We start from the raw sequence: 20230 nt of genomic DNA, 5'->3' as shown, positions 1-20230 counted from the left end.
TAATTGGAATTGTTACTAGTAAGAATTCAGTTGTAGAGCTCTCTAATTGGAATTCTTACTAGTAAAAAGTCTGAGGTAGAGCTCTGTAATTATAAATGAATGGAAGTCAATGGAGACATATGACTAGTAAAAATTGATTTGTAGAGCTCTTTAATTGGAATTGTTACTAGTAAGAATTGAATTAGAGAGCTCTGAAATTGGAATTCTTACTAGTAATAACTGAATTAGAGAGCTCTCTAATTATAATTGTTACTAGTAAGAATTGATTTAGAGAGCTCTCTAATTGGCATTGTTACTAGTAAGAATTTAATTGTAGAGCTCTCTAATTGAATTGTTACTAGTAAAAATGCAATTACGACGAGTAAGGCTGGGAACAATTTAAGCTAAAACGGCTTGCCATACTATCACCGCCTAAACAGCCTGCGGGGGTCAGGTGGTACAAGTCGTAGCTCTCAGAAAACTCCCAGCTCACATTCACAAATTGTAATTCCGAGTTGTACGAGGACGTGAAAGCTTTTTACAAGTTGGAATCTCGTAATTACGGGAATTCCGATATGGCGTGAACGCCTTCAGATGCGTGTCCGGGTCACGGGCTGTAGAACGGAGGAGCAATGAATGAAACGATGCAGCGTCAATTTGTTACAGTATTGAGACACACTCTGTTACTTTCACATACATCTGGGGAATACCGGACTTTTTGATCCAAATGATTCCTGATGCGGTGTTATTTCCCTTTGTCATATTAATACCCACATCTATGTCAGGTTTCTGAATTATACATTATATGATTATCACTTTAGGGACAACCCTGTTGTTCATACCAAATTTCCCTTTGGCCTATTTGATTTCTCCTTATGCCATTTTTGCTTTTTAAGCAATCTGGAAACATTTAACTGTGGTGGAGATAATGCATTTTGTTTGTAAATGTCCCCGCCTGCTGGAGGAGACTGAAACTTCATCACCACCGTACAGTTCTCAGAATGTCTGCTCTGGAGCCGCAAAGGGACTGATAAGTAAATCTCCTATTGCGTCAGTGTTTTCAACGTGTTTGCATTTAATCTGCCTTGAAATGTAAGATAGTACAGCAGATTAGAACATCTGGCCTGATGCCAGAAGACAAACAAACATAGTTTGTTTCACTGGTAAAGAAACTGAGGTTGGTGTGTGTGACCACTTGCTATTTTCTGTAGTGATCGTCTTTCTACAGGATTCTGCTTTTTTACTAGAAGAACTGATTCATGTGAACCTAATATTTTATTTAACGAATACATGTTGCCATTCTCACAGGTATATTTTAGGCTGAGATTTCATCTGTTTTTGAATTAATGGTCAATTTCGTATGCTGGCCCCCAACGTGGTACCTCTACACAAATGGACCACGTATAACTCATCTGTTGATAAAGGGTTGTTTGGCTTAAACAGTCATGAGGGAAAAAAAATTTTGTTCATCTTGAATGACCTGTCTACATGTTCTCCTCAGTGAAATAAAGAGGAGACTGGTTGCCCAAAAGGTAATAAAGTAAGCTTGAATGGAGATGGAAAGCTCTCACTTCTTCACTTTGAGAACATGATCTCATGTGAGTGCTGTACAATTTATAGTATAAGCATAATTATCACGAATCATAAGCTTTTCATAAATCTAATACAGTGAAGCCCCTGAAAGATTGTTTTAAGCTGCCAGACTGATTTTCAAGCTTGGTGGCTAAAAAAATGCAAGCACAGTTTATTATATAGCATAAGGATGTTATGAAACCTTCAAAAGTTGACCAGTCCTTCATGAGGTTGTAAGTGGATCAATATTTAGAGTCCAAACCATTTGGAAATGTCTCAGTGGCTCAGAGATGTGATTATATCACCATCCATTAAGTCAGCTATTATCCGAAATTGCAATGGATGACGTAGTACTATAGTGGTGGGCAAAATGACAGAAGGTCTATATTCTAAACTTTTTTTTCTACATTTTATTCAATATAAATATAAAATAGGGGAGCACATCACTTTAAAGGAGATAGAAAGCGCAATGCAGTCAATCTACTCAATACTAATCTCGTACAGAGCACTTATTTTATGCTATCCCCATTCTTTATTCAGTTATGCTGTGCAGTGTTATGGTTTCATATGTGTAGAGAGAGACTATTGTATCATAGAAACAGTGTGGATTGCTGGATTAGGGTTACAGAAAGCATTGATAGGCTGTGAGCACTATACTAATTACAAAATACTAAATTACGCAGGTCTAGTCTACATTGAAAGATAAAATCCTGGGGAAATAGTGGGCAATTCAGTCATAACAATAGATATAATCAGAGCAGGTGTTTTATCATAACCATTTCATTTTACCATTGTATTTGTTTAAAAATGTTCAGCATTTTATAAGTGTAGAAACCATACTGTATACTGAGGTTATATGTATACTTTACACACCAAATGATTACTTTAAATGAAATATTTTTCTCAGCTTTTGCATTCACCCGATGACTATTACTTCTTATTCTCCAGTCGAAGTTTCCACCACTTATGATTCTGTAAATGATAACAGTTCTTTAATTTTCATAGAAAATAATCAGTACAAAAATGATGTATATTTGTTTGTTAGTATATCAGGTCTCACCTTCTTCCCCAAGATGCTTGGTGTGTGTGGTTGCATCTCATCCAAACTCGCATACGTGTTGCTATCTGTCACTCGGATGTCCTCATAGGTGTTGCTCTCAGCTATGTCTTCATAGGTATTACTGTCACGTTGTTCAGGTATGTCTTGATAGGGGTTTTCTGCTAAAAGGATGTTGTCAATGGGCTTTATATGGTTGTCATATTCTTGCCCGGGCTGGTCCTTCTGTCCAGCACACACCACAGATGAGGTCTGGTAGAGTGGGTTGGGCTGTAGGGCTTCTTGGTCAGTATAGGGCACTTGGCAAGCTCCACTATTGCGTTTTTTAAGATCAAGGACAGCATAAGAGCAGGTGGCTGTTTTGGGTGGAGCTAAAAGAGCTTGTTGAGGGATGGAGGGCATAATGTTACAAGAATTAGAGGTTAAAGACTGACTGTTTTCATCGTGGATAGGCAAGTTGTAGCCTTCTGTGTCGAAGGTATCGCTTTTTTTGCCGTTTGCGCTCTCATCACCACCTGACATTCCAGATGTCCATGATTCTGAAAAGCTGTGTTGTTCTTGTAATGGATTTGTACCAGGAAACCCGGCGCTTAAGGAATTCCGAAGTGGTGTATTCTTCTTTGGCAATGGTGGAGCTTTCGTACCCTAATGATTTATACAACACATAAATGAATTTCAACACTAGATATGTAAAAAGGTTTTACATCATAGAATTAGCCATGGTTACTAGAGCTGACTTGGTTACCTGGGACAGGCTGTTCCTATCAATAGAGCTGGAGATCGCGAGTTTCCGGACACTTTTAGAATACAGAACAGGAGGCGTGTTTTGCGGGATATTGCTAGTTTGTTCCCATATACTTCTTAGAGCCTTAACGCTAACACCCGCATTGACTCTGGGCTTATTTTGAACCACATCATAAAGCTCATGTTTGCCATCCTAGAAGAATGACAATGCAAAAGGACATGCATTGTAAAACATTTCCTACCATGTTGATATTCTCTTTGTTTTCATCTATTCAAAGGTGAACTTAGTATATATTTTTTTGTATTAGTATGTTGTGCTTGCCAATATGCCATACACTCAAACAATTTCCCTTCCCATTAACGATTTATTCAGTTAACCATGATTTGTTTTTTTGCCCATAAGCAAATCTGGATTACCAAGATAAAGTGTATGAAATTTGGCTGCTCATATGATCAAATAAAGGCTACTTATATTAAATAGATTCATCATCTAATGTGATTGAACATGATTTTAAAAGTACTATTCATTTCTTTATATATAAGACTTTTTTAATGAAGAATAATTACTGAGTGCACCTTTAAAAAGAATGCAAAGTATGATTGATACCTCTTCCACAGAGTCCATATCTGTGTTATATGAAGTCAGGTACTCTCCAAAAGGCTGGATCGGTGTGGTTTTAAAGTGATTGATCAGCGCTGTGAGACTGTTATGAGTGGTGGAATCACCAGAAACGACGAACAGGCCAGTCTTGGTTTGATTTATGACAAAATGGCGACAACGATCCGGTCCTCTGTCAGCATAAAGCATTCGAGAAATGAAACAACTGAAAACACTGTAGCTTCAAACTGTTTTTTAAAGGTTAGAACCATTAGCTAGTTTATTTTCCCTCTACATTGTAGGGGTTTTAACATAATATAGGATCTGCTTAAAATGACTAAATTTGGTAATGCTTTACATTAAGGTCTGATTTGCCAATTTGAGTTAACAACAAATAACAGTACTTCTACAGAATTTATTTATCTTAGTTACTGTTAATTTCAACATCTACTAATACATTTCAAAAGGTTTTAATATTTTAAAATATTGTATTAGCATTATTTATTGAGCTGTGAACTAACATGAACAAACAATGAACAATTGTATTTTTATTTCCTAATGTTAAAGATGATTAATTAATTCTTATATAGCTCGTTGTTAGTTCATGCATGTTAGCTAATGCATTAAATAATGTTGACAAATGAGCTATTATGGTAGAGTTAAAGAAAAATGGTTATTCTTACTTGTATGAAAGAATATATCCAATGGCTTTTTCGCTGAGTCTGATAAGGAAGCAGCCAACATTCTTGTCTCTGAGCTGATCTTCTGCTTCACTGCAAACAGCACGAGTGCAACTGCCTCAATTCACAATCATAAACATTTGCATCTCGTTCACTATTACCCGAAAACAGACAGTATGTTATTTGTTCAGATGCTTTTACAGCTCATGATGAAACAATTATCTCTCATTAGCTCTTACTGTCTGGAGATGAAGCCCTGGAACCAGGGTGGAAAACTTCCATCACACAAAATGAGCACAGCCTGAGTCTCCACAAACCACTTGAGGATGTGCTCCTTCTGTAGTCCTCTGTCCATGGTGAGGTCTTCCCCTGTTCCCTCCATTCTTTCCATCTGCTTCTCATTTAATTTCTCAGATATCTTCATCTTCTGGTACAAGGCTGCTTCTATTTGCTCCATTGTGAGCATCTCCCTCCCTGCGCAAATGCACTGTACGCATCCAGTAAAGCCAACTTTCCACCTTCAAACATTCATAACATCACTTACTCACTGCAACAGGAAGACTGGCACACTTCATTTGCTTAGTTTCCTCCTACGTAAATGTGTAATCTTGCAAATGTAAAAAGGTTATATTGTTTGAGTTTATCTGCCTGTAGTCAATAGCGACTTACGGGTTAAGTGTGATTTTGTTGCACTATCTTTGGAAGGTTCTTCCGCCTGAATTGCAGTCTTGTATAAATATTAAAGATTAAAAACTGATTTAGATTTGGAAAATAGATTGGATCAGGAACTATAACCAATGCACACATTTATAAAGTATCAGTAGGATCAGTATGATTTAATTTTGATTGAGGGACAAAGGGTTGAAAAAAAGTGCTAGAGCATACAGGTGCATCTCAATAAATTAGAATGTCGTGGAAAAGTTCATTTATTTCAGTAATTCAACTCAAATTGTGAAATTGTATTAAATAAATTCAATGCACACAGACTGAAGTAGTTTAAGTCTTTGGTTCTTTTAATTGTGATGATTTTGGCTCACATTTAACAAAAACCCACCAATTCACTATCTCAACTAATTAGAATACTTCATAAGACCAATAAAAAAACATTTTTAGTGAATTGTTGGCCTTCTGGAAAGTATGTTCATTTACTGTACATGTACTCAATACTTGGTAGGGGCTCCTTTTGCTTTAATTACTGCCTCAATTCGGCGTGGCATGGAGGTGATCAGTTTGTGCATTTCAGAGTTTTATTATTAATAAAAATCTTTGTTTTTCATACTACCAATGTCAAATAGTTCACATTATTGCCATGTTTTGATCAATTTTGATTATCGGCCTCAAAGCATAAAGACAATGTGATGCGAGCATGGATTTTTACTTTTAATACTAGGCCTCACAATTTGCATGTCAGCTAGATATGGACCTACATTTTTATGTAACATTTAATTTTAAGATTAGCATTTTAGATTAAATGATAGAAAAAAGAATCAGTCAGGAATTAGTCCTAAATGTATGCTGAAGCAATTTATGCTGTTCTATGAGATATATGTTTTCAATTTATGAATTAAATCAAATAAAGTTCAATCTTTTTGATGGGGCAAAGAGTGAAAAATGTCTATGTAGTTTAACAGTCAAAGTAAATTTCTCATTAAAATAAATGGTGGCAAATAATAAATAAATTCTAAAAACACTTGGCAAGCTCGCTTTTGTTATTTACTTAAAAGTATTTGCAAGTGTTTTATTAGGTCATTACAAAAACTACATACAGATACAACTGTTTGTCACATGTTAAAAATGATAAGCTTTAGCACATGTCAGCAGTAAACAGAATAGAAGAGTGAGACAACGGACAACATTTATCATTCTGTGACCCACAGACAGCGACAGCAACGACCTTCCAACCTAGATATAATTCAGAAGAATCCCTTATGTTGTGTTATTTTTTTAGTCAAGGGACAAGCCTGTCAGACTCTTGTCGTTTTTATGCTCAGACATGAGTTCAACAGGTGGCGTGTCCACTTTTAGAAACACTACACGCTGCTGCTGACGGGAATCGTACGCTTTTCCAATGGTCTGTGAAGAAAGCTCACGCGCATGATAGGATTCAGAAACGTAACATATTTGTAGGTGATGACAGGTAGGTACATTACTTGTTCTTTTACTTACTTTTAATAAATACATTAGAGATGCAATTGTCACACGAACTCTTTAGATTAGTCCTTATATGTTACCGCTGTTGATGACTTTTATTGCAGTTACGTTTAATTTCTTTAATTTTCTACAATTTCGAAAATTAAAAACAAACGAAGGGAGTGCAATTACACCGTCTTTTTGGAGATCTGCAATTTATCCGGTGTTGTGACGATCACACCTACCTCCAGGATGAACAGTAGTTAAAATGGTCGTGTTTATCAGGTAAAAAAGTGCTTCTGTTTCGAGGGAAGCATCGAATGCACATTAGAAGTGTTACAATGGGAAGCATATCTTGTCAGTTAGAAAATACCTGTCAAAATAGACTTTTTCCGTTGGGCATTTTGTGAGTTTTCCATTTTTTCTATATTCTAGACACCAGTTTTCCTTGGATAAATTTAGGCTAAATATAGGTGAGGCCTCATCCTTATCTTGCACACTTAAGTAAGAGCTAAATTTGTCCCACCATCATGAATGAAATATTTAGGTCACAACAAACCATATAATACTGTATGATTAACTTAATTTGACTGTATATGCATTCAATTGAGATTTTACTTAGTTTATTTATACATAGAGATTGAATAAAACAATTAGGCCTATACATTTTTGTGTGTATATTGTTTGTTATGAGTCCAGTAAATCTAATAATCTTTTTTGTTTCTTAAATAAGATCACAATGGCTGTGTTCAAGCAGCAGCAAGTCGAGAATTACTATGAGATTGGAGAGGAACTTGGCAGGTAAAAAGAAATAGCTGTTTACTTGGTGGTTTATCATATATTTGCTGATTGCTGCAATACATACTACACTACACAGCTGCATTCATATAGTTGCTATATAGGGGTCACAGGGTCATCAAAACTTTTATCCCAGCACAATTCTAATGAGGATCAGAGATTGTTAAAACTGCATAAACAGTATGAAAACATCAACATTTTAATTAGGTCTCTGATATGAACTGAATATAAAAACAATCTGCAGTGTACAAATGATCAAATAAAATACAACATATTATATACATTGGCCTTAAAATGTCTATATACAGTATAAACACTTAAAGGATGCATTATGGTGTGTTGTTTGTGTCAGTGTGTGTTTTATATCTGTTCATGTGTTTTTCAGTGGGCAGTTTGCAATTGTTAAGCAGTGTCGTGAAAAGAGTTCAGGCCGGGATTTTGCAGGCAAGTTCATAAAGAAGCGTCAGAGTATTGCTAGCCGGCGAGGTGTGCTCCGAGAAGAGATTGAGCGAGAGGTCAACATCCTACAGCAGATACACCATCCCAATATCGTCATGTTACATGATGTGTTTGAGAACAAGACAGACGTGGTGTTGATTTTGGAGCTGTGAGTAAAGCTTGTTCTGATGCTTATATAAATGATTTCGTTATTATATAAGTTTGGGCTTGGATCATATTTTATGTACGTATTTTATTAAATTTTTCACCTACATATTGTTACTGAGAGGAGATTATGTATATTTGTAGGGTGTCTGGAGGAGAGCTTTTCAACTTTTTGGCAGAGAAAGAGTCTCTAAGTGAGGAGGAAGCCACACAGTTTATTAAACAGATTTTAGAGGGCGTGCACTATTTGCACACAAGGAATATTGCTCATTTTGACCTGAAGGTACAGTACACCCACTGGTCTCATAACACTGCCGCAGAACATTACAGTACAACACATTTGCGCTGACAGATGTGGAGTGCTGTAGAATGCTCTGTCAGAAGAACAGTGTGTCTTTGTGTGTGTATAAGTGTGGGTGTGCTCCTGTGTGTGTAATTTATTTTCCGGTTTGCAGCCTGAAAACATCATGCTTCTGGATAAGAACACCCCTCTGCCCCGAATCAAACTCATTGATTTTGGCTTGGCCCACAAGATTGCTGAAGGGGTTGAGTTTAAAAACATCTTTGGAACACCAGAGTTTGTTGGTATGATACATGTTCTGTTTAAACCCTAAAGCCTGCAGCCTTTAACATGCACACTAAGGGGCCATTCACACAGAACACGTCTCTTAAAATGCACTTGAGTCCCACAGTCGCTGTGTCATGCGTAAGACGCTGCATACGATGCAAGACGTAAGCGCAACAGTCAAACATGTTCGTCTAGCATCTTTACATTGTTTAACACAAAAGCAGTGCAGTGGAACGCAAAAATGTGTTCTGTGTGAATGACCCCTAACACACTTTTTTTCATTCTTAAAGGAATAATTCACTCGAAAATGAAAATTTGCAGAATATTTACTCACTCTCAGGCCATCCAAGATGAGTTTGTTGCTTCTTTGGAACAGATTTGGAGAAATTTAGAATTACATCATTTGCTCATCAATGAATCCTATGCAGTGAATGGGTGTCATCAAAATCACAGTTCAAATTAAAACATCACAATAACCCACAAGTAATCAATGCGACTCCAGTCCATCAGTGAACGTCTCGTGAAGTGAGGGAAAGCGTGTGTTTGTAAGAAACATATCCATTAAGACGTTTTAACTTAAAACCATCACTTCTAATCTATAATAATGCTTCCTTCAGTGAAAAAGTCCACCTCCTGTTGTCCTCTCGCATTAAAATCCACCAACATATTTGTTTAGAACTGTTGTGGACTATTTTTGCTTGTAAACGGTGCATATTTCTCTCCTGATTCAGATGGAGTACACAATATTATGGATATAGGCCTTGTTTAAAGTTGAAAACACATTAATGATGGATTCGTTTCTTACAAAGCATGCAGCTTTTGCTTTTTGTTGATAGATTGACTGGAGTCGTGTTGGTTACTTGTGGAGTGTTGTGATGTTTTTAACAGCAGTTTGAATGTTCATTCTGACGGCACCCATTGACGTAAAGCTAAATTTCACAAAATGTGTTCTAATGAAAAAACAAACTAATTTTGGATGGTCTGAGGGTGAATATATATTTTCCACACATTTTCTTTTTTGGGTGAACTATTCGTTTAATGATTTATTCCTCTTCTGAAAATGTTTACGTTTAAACATATTGTTTTTACGGTTTTCAGCTCCAGAGATTGTGAATTATGAGCCACTGGGACTGGAAGCAGATATGTGGTAAGGATAATTTTTTTTGTATTGTTAATTAAATATAAATATCTCAATAATTTGAACTTTTTTTAAACGGTTAATAATTAAATTAAATGCTTTACTTTTATACTTTTATAGGAGTGTTGGTGTTATAACATATATTCTGTAAGTACACAAAAACGTTATTTTTTTCAAGCCTATAAATGCATATGAAATTATAGCAAAGTTCTAATATGTTACTAATACGCTTTCCAAATGTAGGTTGAGTGGGGCATCTCCTTTCCTAGGAGAAACGAAGCAAGACACTCTGGGAAACATCTCAGCCATGAACTATGAGTTTGATGATGAATTCTTTGGCCACACCAGTGAGCTTGCCAAGAATTTTATACGACAACTGCTGGAAAAGGACACCAAGTAAGTGCAGAGGGCTGAGATCATCTAACGCCATTTGTGTTTGAGTGTGAGCTTTGTGTTTGTGACAAAACAGAATATGGTGCTTGTTGCAAGTAATATGGCATAAATTACCATCTTAATCATGTGTTTCAGAAAGAGACTCACAATTCAAGATGCCTTGAACCACCCCTGGATTAAGGTATGTTATGAGCTTGTGATTGTGGGCCTGAAAGTCATTTATAGGCATTCATTTTTTCACTTTCTCTCACTCTGTCCTTAAATATCACTCTCAGTCTTAACCCCATTGTCTGTTGGCAGTTTAACGAGCATAAAGAGGAACGCAGCAAAGCACCAGAGAGGAAGAGAGAGCGTAGGCAGTTGAAGACGAAGCGTCTCAAAGAGTACACCATCAAGTCCCACTCCAGTATGCCTCCTAACAACACCTACATCAACTTTGAACGCTTCGCACAGGTGGAGGAGGACGTGTCGGCCATGGAAGGCACTTTCTGCCAGCTGGCGTCAGCCCACGACTCCCTGCAGGAAGACATTGATGCACTAGTGTCCATCTACAATGAGAAGGAGATGTGGTACAAAGAAGAAAGCGAAAGCATCAGACATGAGTTGTCCCAGCTCCGTTATGAGTTTCGTAAAGTCAAGGCCCAGAGGAGGGGTGTTCACGAAGACATGAGAAGTGTGGATGCCAGTGTTAGCCGAGTGAGCGAGCGATATAAGGAGAGGCAGACTCGTTACGAGGCCTTGCAAAAGGAGCTGTGTTCCGAGCTGCAGTGGGTACAGGAAGTGGTGAGTTCTTTCCAGGTCACCTTCCCAAACTGTAGCTTTAGCAGCATGTTTAATACAGATGTCAATGAAGCACTGAAAGAGTTGCTGAATAGATCCTGTGGAGGAGACCTGCTGACAGGCAGCAATCTGGACCAGCAGAGATGACACATTAATAACCCCCCTCCCACTGATCACACATCGTTATATAAACACAGGCCAGATAAATGTGCTGAAGAGACTACGCTGGGGAATATAGACCTGAATAAAAGCAGGTATGGTCAGTCAGAGAGAGCTATATACATGAAGCATATGTTACACAATTGTTTATGAGTTTATTATTTATGATTAACAGGTTAAATTAGTTAATGTTTTTTAATATATTAATAGGGTCAATCCATCTCAAGTGTAAAGTTGGTTGCTTGACCAATTTAATCTTCCTATTTAAAAAAAACTGTGTTCCGAGCTGCAGTGGGTACAGGAAGTGGTGAGTTCTTTCCAGGTCACCTTCCCAAACTGTAGCTTTAGCAGCATGTTTAATACAGATGTCAATGAAGCACTGAAAGAGTTGCTGAATAGATCCTGTGGAGGAGACCTGCTGACAGGCAGCAATCTGGACCAGCAGAGATGACACATTAATAACCCCCCTCCCACTGATCACACATCGTTATATAAACACAGGCCAGATAAATGTGCTGAAGAGACTACGCTGGGGAATATAGACCTGAATAAAAGCAGGTATGGTCAGTCAGAGAGAGCTATATACATGAAGCATATGTTACACAATTGTTTATGAGTTTATTATTTATGATTAACAGGTTAAATTAGTTAATGTTTTTTTAATATATTAATAGGGTCAATCCATCTCAAGTGTAAAGTTGGTTGCTTGACCAATTTAATCTTCCTATTTAAAAAAATTTTTTTTTGAGCGATTACCTCTATGTTTTGGTTTTGCAAAACCACCAGTTTTTTATTTTTGTTTTCATTTTAAAAAGTGCACTGGATGTTATTTTTTTTATTCCAAGGAGCTATAGGACTATCCTGAGCCAAGGTAATGAAGTTTCGAGGTTTCCATAAACGTTTGTTTAATTTGTTGTGACCCTTGACACAAAGACCCGACGCTGTAGATAAACCAAGTTTTGCAATACCAGTACATAGAGGTAAACAAAATGAGGAAAATTAAAATTGGTCAAGCAACCTCCATTAGACATACTGACCCTATATATATATATATACTTTAAGATTACTACTGTTAGGTAAAGAAAAAAATTAAATGGTGCTACAGTTTATTTTTTCTTCTATTTTGTCCTTTTCTCTTTGGTCTATCAATATAAAACAGATCTGATCATTTTAAGTTGTAAAATCACAAAACAAGATGTTATGTTTTGATTTATTATTATGTATTAGGTGTATTTAAAATCATGATGCTTCCTTTATTGAAAAACAAGATGTTATGTTTTGATTATTATTATGTATTAGGTGTTTTTAAAGTCATGATCCTTCCTTGATTGATGTTACGTGAACAGCTGTAATTTGTTCAGGCAGTGTTTACACAGAACATGTTGTCCAGCTTTGGTTATCTGTGTACCAGATCAGATTAAGTTGAAATGGCAAGTGAACCAAGCTTATTTGATTAAACCCTGTTAATTTATTAAATATGCCACAGTTTCAGATTCATTTTTTTATCTTTTTTTTCCATTGCTGTAGTGCTTTAGAGCAATGTGTGTTTATTTGGAATGTGTGTTTATGTCGTATTTAATAAGTACAGAAGGGCTGATTGTTATGTCTCCATGACGCAAGTTGCTATGCTTAGTAGGATGATGCCCCTTCCAGCATGTATCATGGACCTATCAGAGTGTAAACTCTTTTAAACAATTGACTACACTATTTGGACTGCTGGAAAGGTATGTTGATTCTCAGTGAACTGTAGGAGAAGCTGTGAACCCTTAAGGAGGTTATTCCATAACTATGAGCTAGATTCAGCATATTACTGGTGAGTAATACATTTAAGCTTTAGCATTATTGTATTTATCTTGTGATAATTGTTGTATCTCTTAAGGTATTTTATATGCATTGTCATTTTTAGTGTATTCATGTTACATTGCATTCATTCTTTCATGCTTTAAAGACATTCCTTTCTTCAAAGCATTCTTTTAAGGTCTAACTGCTGCACTCTTATAAATTCAAATGCATGCATGTTGTTGGCTACACATAGTGTTTCCTTATTATCTATGTCTCTTGACAGAAAGTGTTTTTGCAACATTTGATGTGAGGTTTCCCCCAGTGTATCTGTCATTGCATGCTGTCATAGAAAAAGGGCACAAAACCAGGTTGTACAAGTTCATCTGTAAAGCTGAACAACTGACCAGGATCCTTAAGCGACACTGTCATGCCGATTTGACTTGTTTTTCTCTCCTGAGCAACACAGAGCTTTTCATTCATGTGCTGCAGCTGTTAGCCCTCTTACTGATGATTTGTGTGTGGTTTCAGCAGAAAAGGCAGAACCCTAGGAGGCAAGTTTGTCATTTTTCAGCTCCAAGGGAATACGTATACAAAGTAAAAAAAATAAAATAAAAAGTACAGTGTCCCCAGATGTCTACACAAGGAATTCTACTGTGACAAGGCTTGTTTTCCAATTCAATATAGCATACCAGAAATCAGTCCGGAAAAAACTTGCTTTTGCATTATGCTTTTAGTCCTACAGGGGGCAGCGATCACCTCTTATTTACACTTGGACCCACAGTCATGCACAGTAATCCATAAGAAGTACACTGTTGTTGGGTAATAACTCTTGAGGGCAGTGAATCACTGGTGTTTGGCTACTGTCCCTTATAAAGGTTGGACAGGTCAGGGAAGATCCAATGTTTACTGCAATTTAGGAAACAATTTTCAGGTCTTGAGCAACCTGTGCGCATGTGCTAATCATGGACTCTTCTGTCAATTTAAGCCTCACAGTAATTCATTCTTATTGATTAAGCTTAATTATCTTATTTGAATGGCTTTCTTTGGTCTCATAACCACATTATCCCATCTTTTATTAGACTCGGCGTGCGTGAACGTGTGCTGCTGTGTGTGCTGAGATAGTTCTGGAGAATGTTTATCTGTATGTGTGTAGGACAGATTAAGTCGGCCTTCTTTAAACCATTATTTTTTTTTATTCACTCTGTAGTTAACAAGTTCTCCCACTAAAAATTTTAACGTAATTGCTTATTTAATTATATTTTTAAGATTAAATCCACTTGAGGATTATAGTGACGTGTTAAATAGCTGAAAAGGAAATTGTTTTTTATAATGTTTATTAAACATTTAACAGTGCACAAAGAATGGCATGGTATAGGCCTAGTGGGGGCTGTTTCATAAAAGATGGGATAATGTGGTTATGAGACCAAAGAAAGCCATTAAAATAAGATAATTAAGCTTAATCAATAAGAAAAGTGGGAATTAAAGTCCAAAACCTGACTTGAAATAACCTAAGAAATCAATCGGGACTAAAGCGGTTTCATAAACGACGATTTAAGATCACGCAATCTCACTAATTCGATCCAGGGGCTGCGAAGAACCAAACTAACTGAGTTAGTGACGTACAAAGAACGGGCCCCGGGTCCCAGGTTAGTTTCCCAGCATAAGTTGCCACAGTGACCAAATCCAAACCAAATCAAGTCACTAATCAAGTAAATAAATCACTAAAACTAAACTTAAATAAATACTGAGATATTATAAAAATGGCAAAACATGAACTGAAAATATAGAGATTTAAAAACCTTAATCAAAATACTAATAAATACAATAATGGTGTATAAATAATATACTATAGCATATAATAATAAATACATTATAACAGTGAGAATATTGCATCGGCTGTGTTTGTGTGTGAGAGAAAAAGAGAATACTATTGAATCTACATCAAATCATTTCAAATAACGAACTACTCTATCATATTACAGAATATTCTATAAATGTATGGCTGCATATGTATAGTCGCTCGGGGCAGTGAGTGCTGTTGTTCTGTGCAGTGGGTAATGAATGATAGGGAGGGACTGAACGCTGAGCCTGCTGCTTGTTTCACAGCAGCTGAGTCGTGAGGGATTGAGCAGCACTGCTCTCCTCACTCCCAACTCTCAATTATTCAGCCTTACCAGATCCTCAACCCAGCGATTACGAGCCTATTCTGTCATGCACTGTCACATGCTGGTGCCGAGGGAACATTAATCACCATGAAAGCCACTTTCGTTCATGCATTGAATAGGCCTTTGGCAGTTTATGGTAAGCTCCAGCCTCACCTTTTCAGTCCTTTATTACCACAGCAGCCGACAGGTTCCAGCTATTTCAAACGTGACATTATGTGTAGTCTTCTGAACTTGCATTTCAGTGATTGTAACAGCCTATGTGTCAAATGTTTGACTCGTACATTGGGCAGATGTTTGTTTGGGTGCATGATTTTAATGTGAAATATCAGCAGCTGAGCCGACTCATGTAAAGTGAGTGGCGGAGGGGAGTTGATCATAGCCTGGCAACCATAGACAAGCAGCTCCACAGCCGGGCTAATGCGACAAGCTTCCCGTGCTATATAGTCACACACTCACAAGACAGTTAAGTATTTTATTTGAGGCTCGTTTAATGTGATAGTTCAGTCTAGGCACACAACATAAGGCGTAAAGTTAGTGAATAATTTCAGTGTAGTGGATTAGCTTAGCTTGCTGGCGTATACTGTTCTGTTAGCTATGCTAACAAGCTAACGCCTATAAATTCCGCTTCACTTGCAGACGTGAACGCCGTAAGACATATCTTTTAAATATCTTTAACAAATATGCTGCAGGTCTCGTATAAAGATATAGGCAGTCAGATATTTGTGGGTAACGTATTTTAAGTAACACTGGTTATGCGAGCAGTGTGATGCGATGGGTTAGCCAGCTGAATGAATAATCAAACCGCAAGATTGTCATAACCAACACCGTAATCATTGCAACGCAAACAGCTGGGTGGAAAAATCACCTTAATTTACAGACAGTTAAAGTGCTTGTTAGCAAGATATGATAATGTCTAGAGCAGAGGAATGGTTAAATAATAACCTAATTTGCTGCTGTAACAATGTATTAGCTGACAACCTGTAACTTTATAAGTTGGATTATGTAATATAACATTCTATAAGAATTTGCTAGCCTGTTGTTATTCATTCTGATAAGCTGATGTGTAGTTCAGATTGGAATATACAGCCAGTTTCCTTTACATTAATCAAAATGCTGTCTATACTGTATACTGCCCATATACTTTCTCTCTCACATAAGTAATATTTTAGCTACTGGCAACATGTTCTTTAGTATTATAGGATATATTTCATGTTATCATAGGCTTAGGAAATGATTTGAACAAGATTGAAGTGTTAAAAGCTGAAATTGTGTATTTTATCAAGCGTAAACCATGTATTGGATTAGATTAGATAAGATATGTCTATTTCTTTTGCACAGGTTTATGATCAAATTCAACAGACAATAGTTTAAGAAGAAAATCATACCCACAAAAGTCTAACGTTGGCCTGCTTATGAAAGTTAACTGTCTAGATAAATAAGTTAATAGTCAATGGGATGACTCAAGACCTACATTTATGCATGCGTGTTTGGGCTGAGTACCCAAAGGCTGTCATTTTGCTGAACGGATTCCAGGCTTTGATAAGTGGATTGGCAAGATGTCAAGTATGTGTCATCACAACCTCATCTGCACTTGATGATCTTTCTAGATAGGTCAGTACTGAAGTTCATTTCTCAGAATCAAACTCTTTTTAGGATGAATGCATATTTCATCATCACCTTGTGTTTTTTCTGGTTATGGTTACATCAGAATGCTTAGTTGCTTAGTGAGGAATAGTGGTTTCTCTGCTAATGTGTGTGAGACAGTTTAAATTGATTCACTTTGGGATGCATGATCTATCAGAGCCATATTGGTTATTGACTGATAATAGAGATTTTGTTTATTAAATTTATCTGTATCAATCCATATTTTATGTACCCTGCTATTCAAAAGTTTGTCAGTAAGATTTTTACTGCGTTTTAGAGGATGTCTCTTATGCTGCATTTATTTGATCAAAAAATAATAAAAAGTCATATTGTGAATAAAATATTATTACAATTTTAATTAGTTGTATATGTTAACATATTTTAACCCCCCCCCCCCCCCAAAGTTCAGAAGAGAAGCATTTAATTTAAATAAAATATTTTGTAACATTATATATGTCTTCTGTTATTTTTTTTGTCAATCTAATGCATCCTTGCTGAATAAAAATATTGATTTCTTAAAAAGAACATACTGACCCCAAACTTTTGAACAGTAGTGTAATAATTACCTGTCAATAATATCATATAATAATATAGATTAATATCAAAATAATAAGTTATTTGTGTGTGCCCATTCTCCCTATTTTTTTAGTATTTAGATTACCTTTGTCTCTACAAGTAGTATAGAATGTTTATATTGACCATTTATTAACATAATTGACCCATCTTTATCAAATATTAATATTGCTGCATCCCTAGATTCACTGTACCTCTTTATCTCTCAGATGTGACGGTGAGCTTGTAAGGTGGCACCATGGCTGCGATGATACCACCAGTAAAACTAAAATGGTTGGAGCACCTCAACAGCTCCTGGATCGCTGAGGACAGCGAGTCCATCTCCACCCGTGAAGGCGTCGCTCTGCTGTATGGCAAGATGCTGGCCAATAAGGAGGTGGTTCTTCTCCCTCAGCAGGTCCTATGTCTGAAGGGCCCTCAGCTGCCGGACTTTGAGCGAGAGTGTCTGTCCAGTGATGAACAGGAGCATTATCTTGATGCGCTGCTGGCCAGTCAGCTTGCTCTGGCCAAGACGGTGTGCTCAGATTCACCCTTTGCCACTGCCCTACGCAAACGTCTGCTAGTGCTGCAGCGGGTTTTTTATGCACTCTCCAACAAATACCATGACAAGGGCAAGGTCAAACAGCAGCAGCACTCGACCGAAAACACTCTGGGTTCTGCGGACTTGCAAGCAGTTAGCGAGCGGCCGCGCTCTAGTACAGACGCCCTCATTGAGATGGGCGTGCGAACGGGTCTTAGTTTGCTCTTTGCTTTGCTCAGGCAGAGCTGGACGCTTCCTCCAGCCGGTCCAGGGATCAACCTCTGCAATGATGTCATCACCACAGCCATCGAAGTGGTGGGCTCCCTTCCGCCGCTCTCCTTGGCCAATGAAAGCAAGATTCCACCAATGGGTTTGGACTGCCTGGCCCAGGTCACCACGTTCCTGAAAGGAGTCACCATGCGCAACTCGGGGGCCGATGTGGTGGGGAGGAGGCTGGCGTGTGAGCTGCTGCTGGGATTGGCAGCGCAACGAGGGTCCCTGCGCTACCTGCTGGAGTGGGTTGAGATGGCCCTGGCTGCATCGGCCGGTGTCAGCAACCTGGAGCAGAGCCAGGAGGGGCTGATGGGATACGACTGCTTCATGAACATTCTGATGCAGATGAGGCGTTCACTGGTACATGCTCACTACAACACTCGCAATTTGTTTTACATAGTGTTGGATGTTGTTAAATGACAGAATGTCTGGTGTTGTAGGGTTCGTCTGCTGATCGTAGCCAATGGAGAGAGCCGACCCGCACACCTGATGGTCTCTGTTCCCTATACGAGGCTGCACTTTGTCTGTTTGAGGAGGTAAAATACAAATATAAATATATTCATGTAAATTTGTTCTATGGACAAGAGAGGGCCATGTCATTTTGCACATGAATCACCCAATGAAAAACTGTTATCACAATGTGTGGTACTTTGATACTGTTTATAACCATGTAAAGTCAGACATTTGTTAAAATCTGATATGATAAATAATCGCCAACATTTTTTAAATTTATTTAGATAAAATATTTTTTAAAAATCTAAAAACAATTGTATAGTTTTTTGAGTATCATATCTGATAAATCAGGCTTTTGTGGCTCTTATAGTGTGAGATAGGAGAATATGGAGCTCAGACTTTTATTCAGAGGCCCAAACTGTGCAATAAATATGCAATTTGGTGCTGTTTGTGATGTTTATCTGAAGTATATCATGCAGAACGATGATTGAGAGTTGTACAAATAAACATTCCGCATAAGCCGCATTATATTTGATCGATTTTAAGATGATTTATGGATTTGGTATAGATTATCTTAAATATCTTAAATTTCTTCAGTCCAGTAACCGTTCATATTCAAATAGTACTAACAATATACATTTTATTCTTTATCTCATAAAAAATAGTAAAGATTTTACATCAAAAAAAATTTTTTTAGAATGACACTAAAAGACCTTTAACTTGCTAAAAAAAGTATAAACTATTAGTCAGACAGAAGGCATGTAGTAGACTGACAAAAGGTTTTTCATCAGAGTTTTGATCGTGTTGATAGAGGCCTTAAAATTGTATGTATCAAATATGATACAGTAGGCTTTATTGAGTTAAGAAAACAGAACTATTTAAATGTTATCACCTTAGTTTTGTTTCAAATGTAGGACGTCTTTCATAAGGATTTTACGCATTCAGTTCTTTTGAGTTCTCAGGAGTCCAATTGACCAATTGTTTATGACCTAGAATAGAGTGAAATAGTTGTAATATTTGGTGATGTAATTTGCCAGCATAAAAGAGTCTTTGTTATTTTCTGTTTAGTCTCTTATCTTTTAAAGGTAGGCAGCTGTTGCCAATCCTCAATGTATTACCATTACAATACATGTAACTCTGGACCAAAATAAATGTAAATCAGTTAAGCCACATTTTTATGTAGTTGGGGGTTCGTGGGATTATGTTGACATGCTGTGCAGCTAACTTTGCCCTTTCTTAAATAGTACTGCTTTCAGATTCTTATGATGATACCCCCCAAGGCCAAACTCTTTTTCAGATTGGACTAAACATCACCTTAAGCAGGATAATTATTTTTACTTATTAAATCTTGGTGCATCTATGAAAAGAGCATGCACAACATGCTCCTGCACCTAAAACAGTACATAAGAAAAGTTATGATGCTTAACTAACCAATATTGGGGTAAAACCAAAGTAAGCACATACAGTTTAATAGATACAATTTCAGAGTCCTTTCGTTTACATATACAGAAGCGGTTTATTAATAAATCAAATAAAGACAAACCACTCACTGCTCTTGGCAGGACCACTTTAGCTGTAATAGGCAATTTGCAGCCAAACATAATTTTGATTATAGACCTGC

The 20230-nt window shown here is 37.1% G+C and overlaps 3 protein-coding genes across 5 annotated transcripts in view; 2 read left to right on the top strand and 1 right to left on the bottom strand.

Annotated features, from left to right (window-relative positions):
* Positions 1-2563: 2563 nt before the first annotated feature.
* On the bottom strand, positions 2564-5096 carry LOC107586018 (hematopoietic SH2 domain-containing protein-like). The gene is made up of 6 exons (XM_016273231.1): positions 4870-5096; positions 4634-4723; positions 3960-4143; positions 3354-3545; positions 3124-3253; positions 2564-3075 (listed from the first exon to the last, which is right to left on the bottom strand). Exons 1-6 carry the CDS (start codon positions 5094-5096, stop codon positions 2564-2566), a joined length of 1335 nt encoding a protein of 444 aa, XP_016128717.1.
* A 1359-nt stretch (positions 5097-6455) lies between these two features.
* On the top strand, positions 6456-12231 carry dapk2a (death-associated protein kinase 2a). Of its 3 annotated transcripts, XM_016273163.1 has the most exons (12): positions 6457-6767; positions 7196-7233; positions 7494-7561; positions 7944-8165; positions 8306-8444; positions 8617-8746; positions 9828-9876; positions 9988-10014; positions 10111-10263; positions 10396-10441; positions 10561-11043; positions 11507-12231. In XM_016273163.1, exons 3-12 carry the CDS (start codon positions 7500-7502, stop codon positions 11648-11650), a joined length of 1455 nt encoding a protein of 484 aa, XP_016128649.1. In that variant the 5' UTR covers positions 6457-6767; positions 7196-7233; positions 7494-7499; the 3' UTR covers positions 11651-12231. The 3 variants fall into 3 exon arrangements, with proteins under 3 accessions (XP_016128651.1, XP_016128649.1, XP_016128650.1); XM_016273165.1 differs by lacking the exon at positions 7196-7233 and having other exon boundaries at positions 6456-6767; XM_016273164.1 differs by lacking the exon at positions 11507-12231 and having other exon boundaries at positions 10561-11402.
* Positions 12232-15089: 2858 nt separating this feature from the next.
* Positions 15090-20230, top strand: part of LOC107586017 (probable E3 ubiquitin-protein ligase HERC1) — a 53118-nt gene continuing 47977 nt past the window's right edge. Inside the window, exons 1-3 of the mRNA XM_016273230.1 lie at positions 15090-15282; positions 17573-18516; positions 18597-18692. Coding sequence (XP_016128716.1) covers positions 17602-18516; positions 18597-18692 — 1011 coding nt within the window. The 5' untranslated portion in view covers positions 15090-15282; positions 17573-17601. The remainder of the gene's footprint in view (positions 15283-17572; positions 18517-18596; positions 18693-20230) is intronic.

Source organism: Sinocyclocheilus grahami, unplaced genomic scaffold (genome assembly GCF_001515645.1).
Source record: "Sinocyclocheilus grahami isolate Dianchi unplaced genomic scaffold, SAMN03320097.WGS_v1.1 scaffold76.1, whole genome shotgun sequence".
Lineage (NCBI taxonomy): Eukaryota > Metazoa > Chordata > Actinopteri > Cypriniformes > Cyprinidae > Sinocyclocheilus > Sinocyclocheilus grahami.
This window is presented reverse-complemented; position numbering and strand designations above follow the sequence as displayed.